General features: G+C 39.4%; 2 protein-coding genes and 1 non-coding gene across 5 annotated transcripts; 1 reads left to right on the forward strand and 2 right to left on the reverse strand.

The window, feature by feature from the left end:
* Positions 1 to 1946: 1946 nt before the first annotated feature.
* Positions 1947 to 8600, reverse strand: LOC121808527. The gene has a single exon (XM_042209065.1). It carries the CDS (start codon positions 8296 to 8298, stop codon positions 2668 to 2670), a length of 5631 nt encoding a protein of 1876 aa, XP_042064999.1. The 5' UTR covers positions 8299 to 8600; the 3' UTR covers positions 1947 to 2667.
* Positions 7640 to 7746, forward strand: LOC121810142. The gene has a single exon (XR_006052400.1). It is a non-coding gene; the product is annotated as a small nucleolar RNA R71 (small nucleolar RNA).
* Positions 8601 to 8649: 49 nt separating the features above from the next.
* LOC121808528 (protein piccolo-like) lies at positions 8650 to 16801 on the reverse strand. 3 transcript variants are annotated; one of them, XM_042209068.1, is made up of 6 exons: positions 16558 to 16801; positions 10793 to 12124; positions 10579 to 10707; positions 9468 to 10473; positions 9274 to 9368; positions 8650 to 9130 (listed from the first exon to the last, which is right to left on the reverse strand). In XM_042209068.1, the coding sequence occupies exons 1-6, from the start codon at positions 16603 to 16605 to the stop codon at positions 9119 to 9121; spliced, it is 2622 nt and encodes an 873-aa protein (XP_042065002.1). In that variant the 5' UTR covers positions 16606 to 16801; the 3' UTR covers positions 8650 to 9118. The 3 variants fall into 3 exon arrangements, with proteins under 3 accessions (XP_042065002.1, XP_042065001.1, XP_042065000.1); XM_042209067.1 differs by having other exon boundaries at positions 9274 to 10473; XM_042209066.1 differs by having other exon boundaries at positions 8650 to 9147; positions 9274 to 10473.
* Between the last annotated feature and the right edge of the window lie 551 nt (positions 16802 to 17352).

Raw genomic sequence — 17352 nt, forward strand, 5'->3', positions numbered from 1 at the left:
CTAAAAACTTATTTTCGTTAATCTAAGAATCCTACGGGTGCGCGAGAATCAGAGATCAACTACTATTAGCACATGAAATCCATTATCAAATTATCATTTGAACAAATCTAATTGATAATTAATTACCACAATGTTCCAACTTATTCAAAGTTAAAGAGACATTCAAATAAGCCTAAAGATCTACTACAAAAGGTGCACCAAAAGTAATAGATTCAAACACTAAAATTGTGATAAAAACGATCATAAGATAGAGAAGAACATAGCATAAATCACATGAACAAATTATCCAATTACATGTTTGGAGCAACACAAGATTTTTAGCCAAGCATAATTAAACTAGGAGCAATTGACAATGGAAGAAGAACCCTATGATTCATGAAGTAAGCTTGAAGAATATTGTTGATAAATTGTTTTAATAATTCCCCCAGCACAAATCGGCACTTCTCCTTTTTCTTAATTCTAACAATTTGTTGAATAATCAATGCTCCCTCACACGTCCCTTTCTTCTCAGCTTTTTTCTTCTCTCCTCTACCTTTTCTTTTTCGTCCCTGACACCTCTTTCTTCCTCCCTCACGTCACTTCTCCGCCTTTTTCCCCTCGAAAAAACGAAACTGCAGTATAAACTGCTAATTTGCAGTTCGCTCATCAGCCCGGCCGGGTTGAATTTTTGGGCATAAAATTAACCCGGCCGGGTGACATAAATTCGACCCCTCCTGGATTTCTCATGCCTCGCGAAAATCACCCGGCCGGGTTGAATTATTAGGCATTAAATTGACCCGGCCGGGTGGCCACTTTTGAGAGCTTTCTGCACAGATTTTCACCCTCCGAGCTTCCTTCTTTGTCTCACCATTTACTCCTCTTCCTACACCATAAAACACACTTTTGCAAGCATCAAACTATATAAATCATGTAAAGTTATGAGAATAACAATGTAAATTTGATTCACATCAAATACCCCCAAACTTATTTACTTGCTCGTCCTCGGGCAAGATCATATAAAACACAACACTTTGAAGCTCAACTCACAAAAGTTTTTTTTTTTTTTTTTTTTCAAAAGTTTTCAAAAGAATGAATCACGTAGAGACATGAATGACAAAGTCTAAACCCCCAACAATTTCAATCAAGATTTCCCACTCCCATGAACCATCACTTATCAACTTAGAACTTCAAGTCAAGGTACACATCAAAGTAAGTCCAAGCATAGGATCATACAACTCAAACCGTCATCATTGACTCATCAAGCATTACTTACCACATAGACTCGCGGATTTCAAACCAAACTTCTTTAACTCTACCAAGCTATTTACGTACATCCACAAGCATCAACGATTAGGTCCAAGGTCTTCGTTCAAGGTTGTAATGGGGCTAGGGACAAGGTAGGATAAATATGGATGATGAGCTCAAAGGCTACACATTTGAGTGCCAAAATCTTCCCTCCTACACCATCCTTCCAAAGATAGAACAATAACAATTTTACAACCCAACTCACACTCCCCCAAACTTGAGATCTATTCTAGACAAGATTACATCAAACAAATGTCGAAGCTCTATCTTTATTTCATCAACTTATTCTTTCTTTTTCTTTTTCTTTTCTTTTGTAAAGACCTCGACTTTTGCGAATTTAGAGGTCGTCTTTTTCTTTTTTTTTTTCTTTTCTTTTTCTAAGAACTTCATTCTTTTCACATTACATCGAGTCTAGAGATATCTATACTTTACAATTCACCACCCCACACTCAAACTCAAACCACAAAGCTCAACTTGTATTTAGCACCCAAATAGTAGCAAGGTCAATCGATGAGGCTAAAATTAGGCTTATTTCAGTGGCTAAGTGTTTGGCTAAGTGTTTACACAAAGAATAGGGAATTAAGCTCAAAGTGGCTTCTAGGGGATCATGTGATGGACTAGGCATGTGATCATTTGGCCATAGAGTTTATCCTAGTGCCTTATCCTCCCAAATCGTTAACACAAACGAACGCAAGCACTTCACTCGATAAAGCAAATCAATCCAACATAATTTCCACAAGTCATGCGATTTTCACACTCTCCTCAACTCAAGAAATCGGATGTAATCACGACATGCTTTTTCAAATAGATTCATGCACCCATTCCATTCATCCTAGGCTTCAAAGATCAAGTAAAATCAAGCACGAATTCCCAACCAGAAAGCCGAAGATAAAGCATGCACCCGTCAAATACATTGATTCAAAACACCTTTATCAAATAATACACCCAAAAAAATATGCATCAAGCATAAAAATCATTGACAACCCCCCCCCCCAAACTTGAATGCGTCATTGTCCTCAATGCATGCATAGAAGAACAATTATAAAGTAAAGGGAAAGATAACTCCCCCAAACTTGGCATGAAGTCCATAGTGCATTCGGGTGGGAGGGTGGGTATATATCTCTTTGTGGGTGTGCTTCCTCTTAAGCTCCAACAAATGTCACATCTCCATGTTGCTCCTACAAAAAGAAACAAAACCTACAAAAAGAAACACTCAATTCAAAATAAATGTTAGAGGAAAGAATTGAGTAAACAAAACCTCCAACATAAGAAAACAAAAATAAAAGAAAAATAAAAAATAAAAAAAAAAATAAAAAAACTTGGGTTGCCTCCCAATCAGCGCCTTTGTTTATAGTCGTTGGCTCGACTTTCTTCATCCTTGATCTACACTTTTGGCTCCACCAGAGAAGCCACTTCTCTTGCCTCCATGCCACTTTCAACTCCAACATAAGCCTTCAAGCGTTGGCCATTCACCTTCCAAATAGAATCACTCTTCTGATCTCGAATGTCCACAGCACCATAGGGGTACACCTTGTGCACCACATAAGGACCCCACCATCTTGACTTGAGCTTGCCCGGAAACAGTTTGAGCCGAGAATTGTATAGAAGGACCAGTTGTCCTTCATGGAAATGACGAGGCTTGATGGCTGCATCATGTATCTTCTTAGCACGCTCCTTGTAGAGATCAACGCTCTCATATGCATGAAGCCTAAACTCATCCATTTCGTTCATGTCAAACATTCTCTTCTCAGCTGCCGCATCATAATCCACGTTGAGCTTTTGCAAAGCCCAATAAGCTTTATGCTCCAGTTCTACCGGCAAATGACAAGCTTTTCCAAAGACCAACTTGTATGGCGAAGTTCCAATCGGGGTCTTATACGCCGTTCGATATGCCCACAAAGCATCATCTAGCTTTTGAGCCCAATCCTTCCGAGACGGTCTTACCACTTTCTCAAGCACCCGCTTAATCTCACGATTGGAGACTTCAACTTGACCACTCGTTTGGGGATGATAAGGGGTAGCAACCTTGTGTTGGACACCATATTTTCCAAGGAGGTTTTCAAACAACTTGTTGCAAAAATGAGTTCCTCCATCACTGATAATAGCTCGAGGTGTCCCAAAGCGGTTAAAGATGTGATTCTTGATGAACTTCAACACCACTTTGGCATCATTGGTTGCCGAGGCCACTGCCTCCACCCACTTGGAGACATAATCGACAGCTACGAGAATGTATTGCTGCCCATTAGACTTGGGAAACGGTCCCATGAAGTCTATACCCCAAACATCAAAAAGTTCTACCTCGTGAATGTTATTCATAGGCATTTCATTTCTCCACGAGATATTGCCGGTTCTTTGGCAACTGTCACATCTCTCTACATAGGCTTTTGCATCCTTGAAGATCGATGGCCAATAGAATCCGGACTGAAGCACCTTAAATGCGGTTCGACGTGCTCCAAAGTGGCCGCCATACACAGAATCATGGCAAGCAGATAAAATCTGAAGGTGCTCATGCTCTCCAACACACCTTCGAATAACTCCATCACTACAAATGCGGAAGAGAAACGGATCTTCCCAAACATACGTGCGGGTGTCACTCAAAAATTTCTTCTTTTGGTTAGAAGACAACCCTTCTGGTATAATACCCGTGACAAGGTAGTTCGCCAAATTGGCAAACCACGGCACATATGTTTCTCGAGCCTCCACTTGCAACACTTGCTCGTCGGGAAATTTCTCATTTATCCTTTTCTTTCTTTCATCTTCCGTCTCTTCCAAGCCCTCTAGCCTAGACAAATGATCAGCTACCAAATTCTCGGTCCCCTTTTTGTCCTTTATTTCCACATCAAACTCTTGTAGTAAGAGGATCCACCTCACCAACCGAGGCTTAGCATCTTTCTTATTCATCAAATATTTGATAGCTGAATGGTCCGTGAACACTATCACCTTCGTGCCAAGTAAATATGCACGAAACTTCTCAAAGGCATACACTACTGCTAGCATTTCTTTTTCCGTCGTGGTGTAATTCAATTGAGCTTCATTGAGTACTTTGCTAGCATAGTAGACGGCGTGTAGGACCTTGTCTCTCCTTTGGCCTAAAACGGCCCCCACGGCATAGTCCGAAGCATCACACATCAGCTCAAACGGCTTTGACCAATCGGGTGTGATAATAATAGGAGCTTCGACTAGCTTTTTCTTCAGCAATTCAAATGCCTCAAGGCATTTCCCATCAAAGACGAACTTGGCATCCTTCTCAAGTAAGTTGCAAAGTGGCTTTGCAATCTTTGAAAAATCTCTTATAAAACGTCGGTAGAATCCCGCATGTCCAAGGAAACTACGGATGCCCTTCACATTCGTTGGGGGAGGTAACTTCGAGATCACATCAATCTTAGCCTTATCCATCTCTAATCCCAACTCCGACACCTTGTGTCCCAACACTATGCCCTCTTTGACCATGAATTGACATTTTTCCCAATTGAGCACGAGATTCGATTCTTCACATCTTTGTAAGACCCGTCTCAAATTTTCTAAGCAAAGATCAAATGAGGATCCAAAGACGGAGAAATCATCCATGAAGATCTCCATAATGTCTTCATTCATATCGGAAAAAATTGCCATCATGCAACGTTGGAATGTAGCCGGTGCATTGCACAACCCAAAAGGCATCCGGCGGAAGGCATACGTACCAATAGGACATGTGAATGTCGTCTTTTCTTGATCTTCCGGGGCAATTGCAATCTGATTATACCCCGAGTATCCATCCAAGAAGCAATAATGAGAATAACCCGCAATTCTATCTAGCAACTGATCGAGAAATGGCAGCGGAAAGTGATCTTTTCTTGTCGCCTTGTTCAATCTTCTATAGTCCATGCAAACTCTCCATGAGTTTACCAATCGAGTTGCTAAGACTTCATTCTCTTCATTGACGGTCACGGTTATTCCTCCTTTCTTCGGTACACATTGCACCGGGCTGACCCACTCACTATCGGAAATGGGATAGATCATCCCAAATTTCAACAATTTTTTCACCTCTTTTTCCACCACTTCTTGCATAAGTGGGTTCAACCTTCTTTGTCTTTCTCTTACCGGTTTAGCTCCATCTTCCATCAAAATTTTATGCATACAAATTGCAGGGCTAATCCCTTTGATGTCAGCCATGGACCATCCTAGAGCCTTCTTGTGTGACTTCAGTAGCTCTATCAACTTCAATTCTTCTTCATCATTCAACATCGCCGATATCACAACCGGTAAAGATTCACCCTCACCAAGGAATGCGTATTTCAGATTTGTCGGGAGTGGCTTCAATTCTAGCTTTGGTGGTACTTCGATTGAAGGTTTCACATCTGCCGTGAAAGTATCCACCACACATTCATTCTCGAGACTTGGTTCATCAACTTGAGAATCTTCTATTTCATCAAAATCGACATTAAGTGTCGCACCATAGTCTCTCTCCAAACTTCCTTTATCATACACGCTTCCTTCTATTCTTGCCGAGCAACACATCTTGTCAAAAATGCACTTGTCGAGGACATCAACTCTAAAACACGCTTTTGCATCACTAGGATGCTTCATCGCTTTCTCAACATTAATGGTCACTTGCTCACCATTAATTCTGAACGTGACTGAGTTGTCCTTTGCTCCAAGCAACACATCTCCCGTGGCGAGAAATGGTCTACCAAACAGAATTGGTACCTCTTTGTCCTCGGGCATGTCCAAGACTATGAAGTCAACGGGGATGATAAATTTGTCGACTTTGACCAAGACATCCTCTACTATTCCAGTGGGCTTCACGATGGAATGATCAGCCAACTGTAGAGCAATGTCGATGGGCTCCATTCTGTTCTCCAGTCCAATGGCACGTGCAGTTTTCAATGCCATCAGTGAGATCCCCGATCCTTGATCTAATAAGCATTTCGTGAAGATTGTGTTACCGATCTCACAAGGAATCACACAACTTCCCGGATCCCTCTTCTTCATTGGCATCATTCCCGAAATCAGTTGTGAGCAATTCATGCTCAAGGCCACTATCCCCTCATCTTGAAGTTTCTCCTTATTTGCCATCATGTCCTTGAAAAACTTGGAGAACTTGGGGAAATTAGTGAAGAGGTCCACCAATGATACATCCACATTCACTTTCCGGATCACGTTCATCATCCACTCAAAGCTTTTCTCTTTTGGAGCCCTCTTCTTCCTCTTTGGTGGATATGGTGGAGGAGGAATGTGATCGGGGAAGTTGAACTTGCTTTTCGGATCTAGTGCTGGACTTGTCGTCATCTGTCTCTTTGATTCCATCTCTATTCTTTCCTTTCCTTTCTTTTCTGCTAAAAACCTCTCACTTACCTCGGATTCTACACCATGTTCCTTGCTGCCGGATGCAGCCTGTTCTTGACCATGTTGGGCACCATGCACCAACGCGGGACTTCCCTTACATGCCTCATCCGCCCCTGCGTGCGAGGAATGCAAGCCTAACATCTCATCCGCCCCTGCGTGTGAGATGCCGGAAGTACCTTGGCCGTCCATTAATGGTGTAGAATCCAACTCACGACCACTTCTCAACGTCACTACCTTACACTGTTCATTGCCTCTCGGGTTGGGTACAGTATTACTTGGGATAGTGTTAGGAATCCTCGTATGTGATGCCGTAGCCAGCTGTCCAATCTGAGTCTCGAGATTTCTCATAGTAGCCTCCATCTGCCCAAACTTTTCCACTGTTTTGTCCTTGAAATTTTCGTTCTCCTTTTGACTCTTAGACATAAAAGAGAGAATCTGTCCCAACTGATCTTCGACTGATGGCTTCTTCTCATAACCCGGGGGTTGAGTATTGTTCCTCCATTGATTACCCGAGTTGTTGCTAGGACCAGCTTGATTCCATCCCGTTTGTTGAGGCCTCCAATTTTGCTGATTGTTATATTGGTTGCCTTGATTGAACCCTTGGCGATTGTTGCCAATATAGTTCACATCCTCCACGGGAGGTCCTTGAAGACTTGGGCACTGATCAGTATGATGCCCGCCTTGGCACAACCCGCATCTCATCACCGTCACAGCTTGGGGTTGAGGAGTCAGTTGAAGAGATTTAACTGCCTTTGTCATCGACGACATTTGAGTGCTAATGTCCGCCAGTTGAGCCTCAATTGCGGTCACTCTTTCCGCATCCTTTGTAGCACCAAATGTATCTCCTGCTCTATCAGCCCCTCGCCTTGGATTGTGCCAATTCCGTTGATTGTTGGCCAGCCTTTGAAACAAAGCCCTCACCTCATCGTGAGTTAGATCATCTAGGTTCCCATTCGAACCTGCAGTCACCAATCCTGTGCCTTCACTGTTGAGTCCCTTGTAGAATTTCAAAAGGTCATGCCCCGGAGCTAGTCCGTGACTTGGGCATTTCCTTATCAATTCCGTGAATCTCTTCCATGCTTCCGCGAAGGACTCGTCATACTTCTGTCGGAAAGAGGTGATCTCCTCTCTCAACTTCTCAATCTTCATAGGAGAATTGTATTCCAAGAGGAACAACGTCTTCAACTCTTGGAACGTTGCTATGTTGTAGCCCGGGAGTGAGTCATACCACGCTCTTGCGTTCTCCCTCAACGAGAATGGAAATAGGGCCCTCTTAATCCGATGATGCTCCACATTTGGAGGTCTATGCGAGTTTGTCAGCTCATAAAAGGCATTGAGGTGGCTCACCGGATCTTCCTCATCCCGTCCGTGGAAAAGGTTTCCTCCATTCACCAAACTAATGTAGTGAGGTGGAATGTTGACGTTGTCGTTTGCGTAGGCACACTCCCCTGGGTACTCAATTCCCGATCTCAGAGTGTCGCCAAACCTCACCACGGGTGGTGGAATCTCATTGTGATCTGCCATTGATTCACCGTCTGAATCCTGATCCCTTTCTTCACCAAAGAGTCGGTTACTTCTGAATGGACTCGAATAGTCCGGGAATATCTCAAACTCTGAACCTCTGACCTTACTTCTTCTTTGATAACAGAGTAGTCCAAACGGTGGTGTACCCTGTGATCGCGTGTGCATTCACTTTTTTTTTTTTTTTTACCTATACAACAGAAAATACACCAAGCACAAGCACAAAATATTTCCTATTACCGAAAGCGAGACCTCTCGACAACTTCGGGGTAAGTACTATAAAATGTGTGTGCTTAAGTGAAAACTAAACTATCTAACTAAGAGATAAAAAGATGTCACCTAGAAAATATACTCCTTCGTCTTCAAGTCCAGACGCGGTAGATGGCTATCACCTCCAAGAACACGAAATGAGTACCTACAAAAATAAGAGAAAGATCAAATAAAAATAAAACAAAACACATACTAGAAGTTAAACTAGGAGCAATTGACAATGGAAGAAGAACCCTATGATTCATGAAGTAAGCTTGAAGAATATTGTTGATAAATTGTTTTAATAATTCCCCCAGCACAAATCGGCACTTCTCCTTTTTCTTAATTCTAACAATTTGTTGAATAATCAATGCTCCCTCACACGTCCCTTTCTTCTCAGCTTTTTTCTTCTCTCCTCTACCTTTTCTTTTTCGTCCCTGACACCTCTTTCTTCCTCCCTCACGTCACTTCTCCGCCTTTTTCCCCTCGAAAAAACGAAACTGCAGTATAAACTGCTAATTTGCAGTTCGCTCATCAGCCCGGCCGGGTTGAATTTTTGGGCATAAAATTAACCCGGCCGGGTGACATAAATTCGACCCCTCCTGGATTTCTCATGCCTCGCGAAAATCACCCGGCCGGGTTGAATTATTAGGCATTAAATTGACCCGGCCGGGTGGCCACTTTTGAGAGCTTTCTGCACAGATTTTCACCCTCCGAGCTTCCTTCTTTGTCTCACCATTTACTCCTCTTCCTACACCATAAAACACACTTTTGCAAGCATCAAACTATATAAATCATGTAAAGTTATGAGAATAACAATGTAAATTTGATTCACATCATGATTAGAGGAAAAGAATCAACCGAGTTCTTAGTAGGAGTGTTTGTTATACATACCTCACGACCGTTCTTCTGCCCCTCAGCTGCATCAATTGTTGCTTCCTCTGCCTTAATTTTGTTTCCATGCCGGTGTGCATTAGTGCTTTGTTCATCTGGAAGAAATTCAATGTTGTTTTCTTGGCTAATATTAGAAACTCTAATATTTTCATGGGGCACATTCAAGGATTCTGCAGTATTTTCTATTTGTGCACCTTCTGTCACCAAGGTACATTTTGTACTTTGCTCGCTTTCAGAAAATGTTGCTTCTTCGTGGTCTTCATCCTGTTCTTTGGCTTCACATGTGTCTTTTGAGACGTTGTCATTGGTGCCCCATGTTGACGCTTCTGTCAATGGCAGCCCCTCCTCTTCCAAATGCTCATTATGATCTATTTGTGAGTCTTCGACTGGGGTAACTGATATCTCCTTAGACTTTTCTGTAACCTTTATGTCACTATGACTTGTAGCAGCATCTTCCAAGGTTTTATCCTGGCATTCTACGCCTGCGTGACTCTCACTCGAAGTATTATCTGAGGGAACTCCATAATCTACTGAAGTTGTCGCAGGCTCATTGCTTTTCTGTACGATCGTTTCTTCTTCATTCTTGCTCCGTAGTTCGTCACTATTAGAAGTCTCAAGTGTTTTGATTGTTTCTCCAGATGTAATATTTTCAACACTTCTATTATTTTCCAGTTCCTCCTGTTCCGCGATCATCTTATTGAGGTCAGATTCCCCTTCCTTAGAGACTTCATCTGTGAGATTACATGAAATATCCTCTTCTGTTGGTTTCTCATCCACAGATTTGTTGTCTGTTATTGTCACTAGGATATTTGACTCCTTATCTTCAGAACCTTCAGAGATGCAAGGCGTATGAGACTCAGTTTTCTTTAAAATCTCATCTGTAAGCGCAACATCTTCAGTGAAGGAATCGTTTATGCCATGATGATCGCTACTTGTGTCTTTAGATATCCGAGTCACCACCTTCGCATCGTCCATATCAGGATCAACAAGTGTATCTCTCACTTTTATTTCTGAGATTGCAACTGACGAATCCGCACAGCACACCTCTGGTACTGCATCTATATCGCCATATTTGTCAGTGTTGTTGGATTCTTCAGTACTCCGTTGGGTTTCTTTGGCAGATGCGTCTTCATTTTTGGCCAATTCCACTGGTCGATCAACTAAAGTATCAAGGCCGTCTTTTGATGTTTGATCTGTGTTCTGAAGAAAGAACAAAAACTGTCAAGTTCGTGAATTGAAAGATTAATCATGTAGTTTTAACAGAGTGAAGCCGTATATTTCAGCTCATAATGTCTCATCTTGTACCTCAAGAACTTCCTTGTGATTGTCAACCTCCTCAACTACTTTTCCATACGTATGGACTTTCGTATCTTCTTGTAGAACCGCATTCATGATTACTCCTTCGTGGGAACTTAAAATAATTGTTGGAAAAACCTGCAACAAGATGAAAGGTTAATATACTGAGTGTGATTAAAGGAAAAGCAACAAACTAAGTTCTTCATAGGAGTGTTATCCATACCTCAAGACGTTCTTCATGTCGATCATCTGCATTTATTGTTGCTTTGTTTGCCTTAATTGTGTCTCCATGTGGAATTACATTTCTGCTTTGCTCCTCTGGAGTAGCTTTTACGCTGTCTTCTTGGCTCAAATCAGACACTTCAATATTTTCAGGGGATGCATGAAAAGATTCTGCAAGATCTCCCTTATGCTCATTCTCAGAAACTTCAACTTCTTTGAGGTCTTCCCTGTCTTTCACATTATCCGTGGCTTCTAGGGCAACGTTTTCAGCTGGCCCCTCGGTTGATACTTCTGTCAATGGCAGCCTCTCACTTTCTTCTTCAAAATGATCATCACGTTCTATCTGTGCGTCTTCAACTTGGACAGGTGAGCTCTCCTCAAACTTCTCAACACGCTTTAAGTCGTTAAGACCTGTAGCAACATCTTCCAAGGTTTGAGACTGACATTCGACATCTCCATGGCTCTCACTCAAAGTCTTCTTTGAGGTAACTCCATGGTCTTCTGACGCTGTCACAGACTTGTCACCTTTCTGTGCGACCGTATCTTCTTCTTTAGAGAATGGTGTGTTTAACTCACTCTTGCTCATTAACTTGTCGCCATTAGAAGTATCGAGTGGTGTGATCGTTTCTTGAGGTGAAATATCTTCATGGCTTGCTTTCTCTGCAGTTGTGTTGAAATCATATTCAACACTTCTCTCATTTTCTATTGGCTCCGGATATAATGTGAGATTAGACGACAAATCCTCTTTTGTTGGCTTTCCATTTGTAAATTTGTCATCTGTTGACTCTGATTGGAGATTCAGCTTCTCACTTTGTGAGATGCAAGGTGTACGAGGCTCAGTTTCTTTGCTCACGAGACTAGATTCCAGTAATATCTCCTTTGGAAGGGCAACATTTTCAGCGGTGGAGGAATCATACGAGCCATGATGGTCGTTGCTTGTCTCTTTAGATAGTTGAGTCACCCCCGCTGCATCATCTATATGACAAGCATCTATTATATCTCCCGCCTTCATTTCTGGGGCAACGGCTACTGATGAAACCATGCTGCATTTTTCTTCTCGTACCACACCTCTGTCTTCGTCACCATCCTTGTTGTTTGATACTTCGACATTCTGTTGGCTTTCTTCTGCGGGCTCAACGACCTTACTGGCATCGGGTGCAACACCATTTGCTTCGGAATGAACCTCACTAGTCACGGGTGATTTTAAAAAATTCTCACCCTTAACCATAGGAAGTTCATTGTGTTTGTCATCTTGATTCTGGTTTTCTTGGGGGACTTCACTCATAGAAATCTTGACAATAGTATCTACAACATTTTCAAGTTGCTCCACTCTCTGCCATGTTGGATAACAATAGGCATAGCTATTTGTCAAAAATGTGAATAAAAGACTTACATGATAAAATAGAAAGTTCTAGTATGTTAAAAGGAGCAACACAACATTTACTCTCACGGTTGACTTAAATTATGTAAACTATGATATGAATACCTATCAAAAGTATATCTCGCTTGCCTGGCTAAGTTACCTTTATTAATCGATTTTGGGATATTGGCCCATAATATCATGGAACTTTAAAAAAGTTGGGTTTTTTCCACGAACTTTACATAAGTTTGTTATTTTCCACTTACGAAAAAATTCTGGTTATTTTCATGGATTGAAGCCGAATTTTGGAGGGTGTACTTCAAGAAAAACTATTCTTAAATATTGAAGAACTTGAAGCTCTCGAAGTTGTTATCAAGAAATTAGGAAAAAAAAATCGTATCATGATATTATTTGCCATAACTTTTTCGATAGTGTGAAATAACAAAATCGGGTAAAGTTCGTGATATTATTTATCATTTTAAAATTAGTGAGAAAAAACCTAACTTTTTGAAAGTTTCATGATATTAGGGGTCAATATCTCATCGATTTTTATATACTAACTATACACACATATATGATGGTGATCTTTCATGGAGTTTTTTTTAGTAAAACCGTAAAACCAATCTTATTCATTAGATACTGTAATCCAATAATTTACACATGTGACGTGATATTTAATAAATTATTTTTTTTAATTTTTAATGAGAAATGGTACACTTGTCCATTAAATCTAAGCAAAGAAAACTTCAATAAATAAACTAATAAAATACATGCATTATTCGGTTTACATGTATATCTTAGGATTAAATATGTATTATGTTTGGTTCATGATATTGAATCTCATAACTCTTAATCTTAGACTACATCTCATGATTATTGTCTAATATACGAATCAGTATACTAACATAGAAAACCTATGGTATATACTTATATTTTGTGTATATCTATTTTTACATTATTGTGATTAACTTTTATCAGTATTATGATTAATTAATTTCTATGTCCGTGTTGACGAAGTGATTTTAGAAACAATAATGAAGCAGAGATAGAAAAGTTCTACTGTTTAGGGATATATATCAGTGTTTCAAAAAGAGAAATATTGAGGATAGATTTACTTCATTAATTATAAGAGATTTTCTAATATATCGTGATTCTTTAAATTAAGAATGGATAAATTATAACCTTTTGATGATTATTTTGATACAGCTATAAGCTTATAACGACACGCGTTTTTCATAGATGCAAGCCATCCATATTTGGATTCAATCGATATTGTGGTCTTAGTTTTATTTCACTCTATTGCACTCTAATACATATGACTAAAATCTAATAGTTTTGTACTGCTAAAAAAATTGGTCTTATATATTAGGTTCGTTAGTTTTTAGTCATAAATGAAGTAATATGTTTTAATTCATATTTACTAATCGAGATATTGACCTTTACTATCATAGAATTTTCAAAAAATTAGTGTTTTCTCACGAACTTTTAAATTGGTAAATAATACGTATCACAAATTTTACCCGAGTTTGTTATCTCCCCCAATTAATAAACTTTGGCTATATTGATGGATTTAAGAAAAATTTTGGATGATGTGCTTCAAGAAAAACTATCTTAAAAGATTGAAAAACATGAAGTTCTGAAGTTGTTGTTGAGAAATTAAAATAAAAAATCCGCATCATGATGTAATTTGCCAAAATGTTTACGCCGGTGGGAAATACCAAACTCAGGTAAAGTTCGTAATATTAATTGCTAATTTGAATGTTGGTGTGAAAAACCTTACTTTTTGAAAGTTTCATGGTCAATCGTGCTTATAGTCCAAAATTAATCTTGTACATTTGTAAGAAAACCTATTTGGTCCTACACATTTTAAGAGTCTTAAATCTTACTACATGACTAGAGATCAAAATCCCAATCATAATCAAAAAATTATTACAGTAGAATCAATTCTGAATTATTTAACCTCAACATTAACTACTTTACCAATAGATCAACATACGGCCCAATTTATGTCTATTATTACATAGTTTAGGGACTAAACTTGGAGTTCTCTTTCTAAAATTCCCCTAAACTATGTAGGAGTTCTCTCTCTAAAATTCTCCTATTTTATATTTTATTATTTGTAAAATAAATAACTTAAAATTTAATGATTACTGGATTAAAAATCTTAAAATTACATAATTTAAATTCTTAAGAAATTTAATGAGAATAGTAGTGGAAGGATCAGATAGAGTTTAAAAATTTCTGATGTGCCGTGGATGGGGGTGTTTTGATTCATTCCAATAGTAAAATGATCATTTTAAATTGGCAGCAATGTTTTCCTTTTGAATGATCTGCACTGTCTGATATATGAAATTATTTAAATCTGATCTAAAATGGCTACAAAATGACCCAATTATACACATGTCTTGACCTAAAACGGCTATGGAATGACCTTATTCCCATAAATTACATTTACATTGAATTAATAAAACGATTGTGTTAACTCTAATATAAACTAAAATGATCTAAAAATGACCTCCTTGTTTTTAAAAGACTAAAGGCCCATTTAGGTCCTTAACATATTGCAATTTTTTTTATTTTTGTCCAAAACATTATCTTTTGAATTAGGTCCCTCACAAATAAAAACGGGTCACATTTGGTCTATTTTGGACGGTTCAGTCGAAAATTTGACGGAAATTCCAAATTTGGACGAAATTTCAAAAATTTGACGGAAACATGCCGGCTTCCGACTCCTGGTGTTCTGCCGCTGCGGCTCGCCCTCGCCGTCGTCCAGGCACCCTCCGCTACGGCTGCCTCCCCCAGCCGCAGTTCCACCTCCTCCTCTCAAATCGTGGTTGCGGCAACACCGGAAGGCGTCGTCGCCGCTAATTTTGCCTGAGATGAAATCGATCGGATACACCCCCGATTGCGGCACCTACAATTACCTATTTCTGACTCTTTCAAAATCGGTCAATTCGTCGTCTTGCCTCCTCTCTCTCTCCCTCACCCTCGACCCCTCCATCGACCACCTCCCCCTCGCCCTCGCCGTCGTCCAGGCACCCTCCGCTACGGCTACCTCCCCCGCCGCAGTTCCACCTCCTCCTCTCAAATCGTGGTTGCGGCAACACCGGAAGGCGTCTACGGGGGATTGATTGCTGAGTTTAGCGAGGCGAGGAAGGTGGACGCCGTGGCGGAGGTGGTGAGGGAGATGATGTAAGGAGGGGGTGAGGCTGAGGGATGATGGAAGGTGGACGCCGTGGCGGAGGTGGTGAGGGAGGTTTGGGTTTAGGTTTCCGTCAAATTTTTGACGGAACGGTCTAAAATGGATCAAATGTGACCCATTTTTATTTGTGAGAGACCGAATAATTCAAAAGATAATGTTTTGGACCAAAATAAAAAAATCACAATATGTTAAGGACCAAAATGGGCCTTTAGTCTTTTTAAAATCAGAAAGTTAAAAAACAAAGTCTGATCCATCCATTTTTCATTTAATAGTTCAGACTTAAGCTTTAGTTATGTATAAAAATTTAGTTATCAATTGATCACACTAGCCAGGTAAAGTTATAAAGCCACCAATTCTTTATTGCATAACTAAAGATCAAATTTCAATCACTAGATCAAAAAATTAAAGGATGGGATTGAGTTTTAAAATTTTCTGATTTCAACACGGGCCGTTTTAAGGCCTTTCTAGTTCATTTCAGAAAATATGAATTTAAAAAATTCGGAGGTAATTTTTAGACTGTTTTAGTCCATTTAAAAAATTTTGATTTGACAAGGAAGTTATTTTAAGACCACTTTAGTTTATACACACTCACAAATTCTTGATAAATATATCGTGTTTATAGTTTCATCCTATTGATCTGGTGTGTGTGATCCGAGAGTTTCAGAGCTCTAGCACAACTGTAACTGTAAGATATCATACTATAATTCTAATTAAGTCGTAAAAACAAAGTGAACCACTAGTTGAACACAAGGTCTCCTGATTGAGATCTTGCTTGAAATTTTTTGAAACTATACACCTATGTTTCTGAGTTACTTTTCTCTTCTTTAAGGATTAGCTGACTAATATATCTTTGGAATTCTATAACAAAAAATGTCATAGAATTCCGAACATAGATGAGTTCTTCCCTACCAAACATACTTATAATCAACCAAGAAACCGATGTTTTGCGAAGATTTTAACATCAGAAGAACCACATAGATATGATTCAAGAACTTTAATTTCATATAACGGTAGTGTCATGAAGGATCATGGCATAGTAAATTCATGCTGAACAATGAAAAAGTAATGATCAATTCTCTTCTATGAACATGAACATGATCATAGCTTTACTTCACGTATAGGCAATATTTTGAAATAGAACATACTACTATTAAATTCCAAGATCACGTTAAACATTCGGTATTAGAGATGAAGAACAACTTACTGCTTCACACACCGGTAGTCGAATTACGATATCTGCATCGGTTGCCATCTCCGATGACACAAGTTAACTGCGATCGGAGCTCAAAATATATGTGCTAGTTATTTTCTCAAAAAAGGGTACTATAAAGAGAGGTGTTTTAAAGAAATGATCATGCATTGTATATGTAGATTTAAGCCTTATGTAAAGTTGCAAAAGGTGACAAAAAATGCCACTTCACCTTTGCTATTACTACTATTTTAGTTGGCTAGAGAGTGACAATGGTCCTAGTGAGTGTGATCTTTCACTCCCAAGTTGGTTTGATGAAAAAAAAATTGAAATTACTCATTCTAAAATAGGATCAATTATTTTGGATGCTCACTTATTGCTGATGCTGATGCTGGAAACAATAACAAAAGGCCATGTTCTGATTACTATTATCATTGTGGGACAATATTTCATTCAGTTTTTTGGACATATATTCACAAAACGCTGCCCAATTTTCCTTCAGTTTCAAGATCAAATAATTCCCTTGTGATTTTGGGAGAATGACTGTAAAAATAGGGAAACTAGTCCTTAGGCCATCCACAACGCTGTTCCTATACCGTTCCTAAACCGTTCCTTAAACCACTATTTGAGGGCCCCACTGTACTTTTTTACTCCATTCCTTAACTAAGGAACGGAACCTGCAACCCTCGTTCCTTAACCGTTCCTTAACCGTTCCTTAAATTACTATTCATTCAATTTCATTTTTTTTTAATTTCAACTCAATTCAATTAAAAAAACAAACACATTTTATTAAAAAACACACAACATTAA

The sequence above is a fragment of the Salvia splendens genome, chromosome 6, assembly GCF_004379255.2.
Source record: "Salvia splendens isolate huo1 chromosome 6, SspV2, whole genome shotgun sequence".
In the NCBI taxonomy this organism is placed as follows: Eukaryota; Viridiplantae; Streptophyta; class Magnoliopsida; order Lamiales; family Lamiaceae; genus Salvia; species Salvia splendens.

What these genes read in the sequence shown, in the direction of transcription:
- LOC121808527 (XM_042209065.1), bottom strand. Translation starts at nt 8,298, where the DNA reads ATGCACACGCGATCACAGGGTACACCACCGTTTGGACTACTCTGTTAT.
- LOC121808528 (XM_042209066.1), bottom strand. Translation starts at nt 16,605, where the DNA reads ATGGCAACCGATGCAGATATCGTAATTCGACTACCGGTGTGTGAAGCA. An exon ending in GACTACCGGTGTGTGAAGCA is followed by an intron (nt 12,125 to 16,557) that starts GTAAGTTGTTCT and finishes CCAACATGGCAG; the next exon opens with AGAGTGGAGCAACTTGAAAA. An exon ending in GGCAGAAGAACGGTCGTGAG is followed by an intron (nt 9,148 to 9,273) that starts GTATGTATAACA and finishes TGCTTGCAAAAG; the next exon opens with TGTGTTTTATGGTGTAGGAA.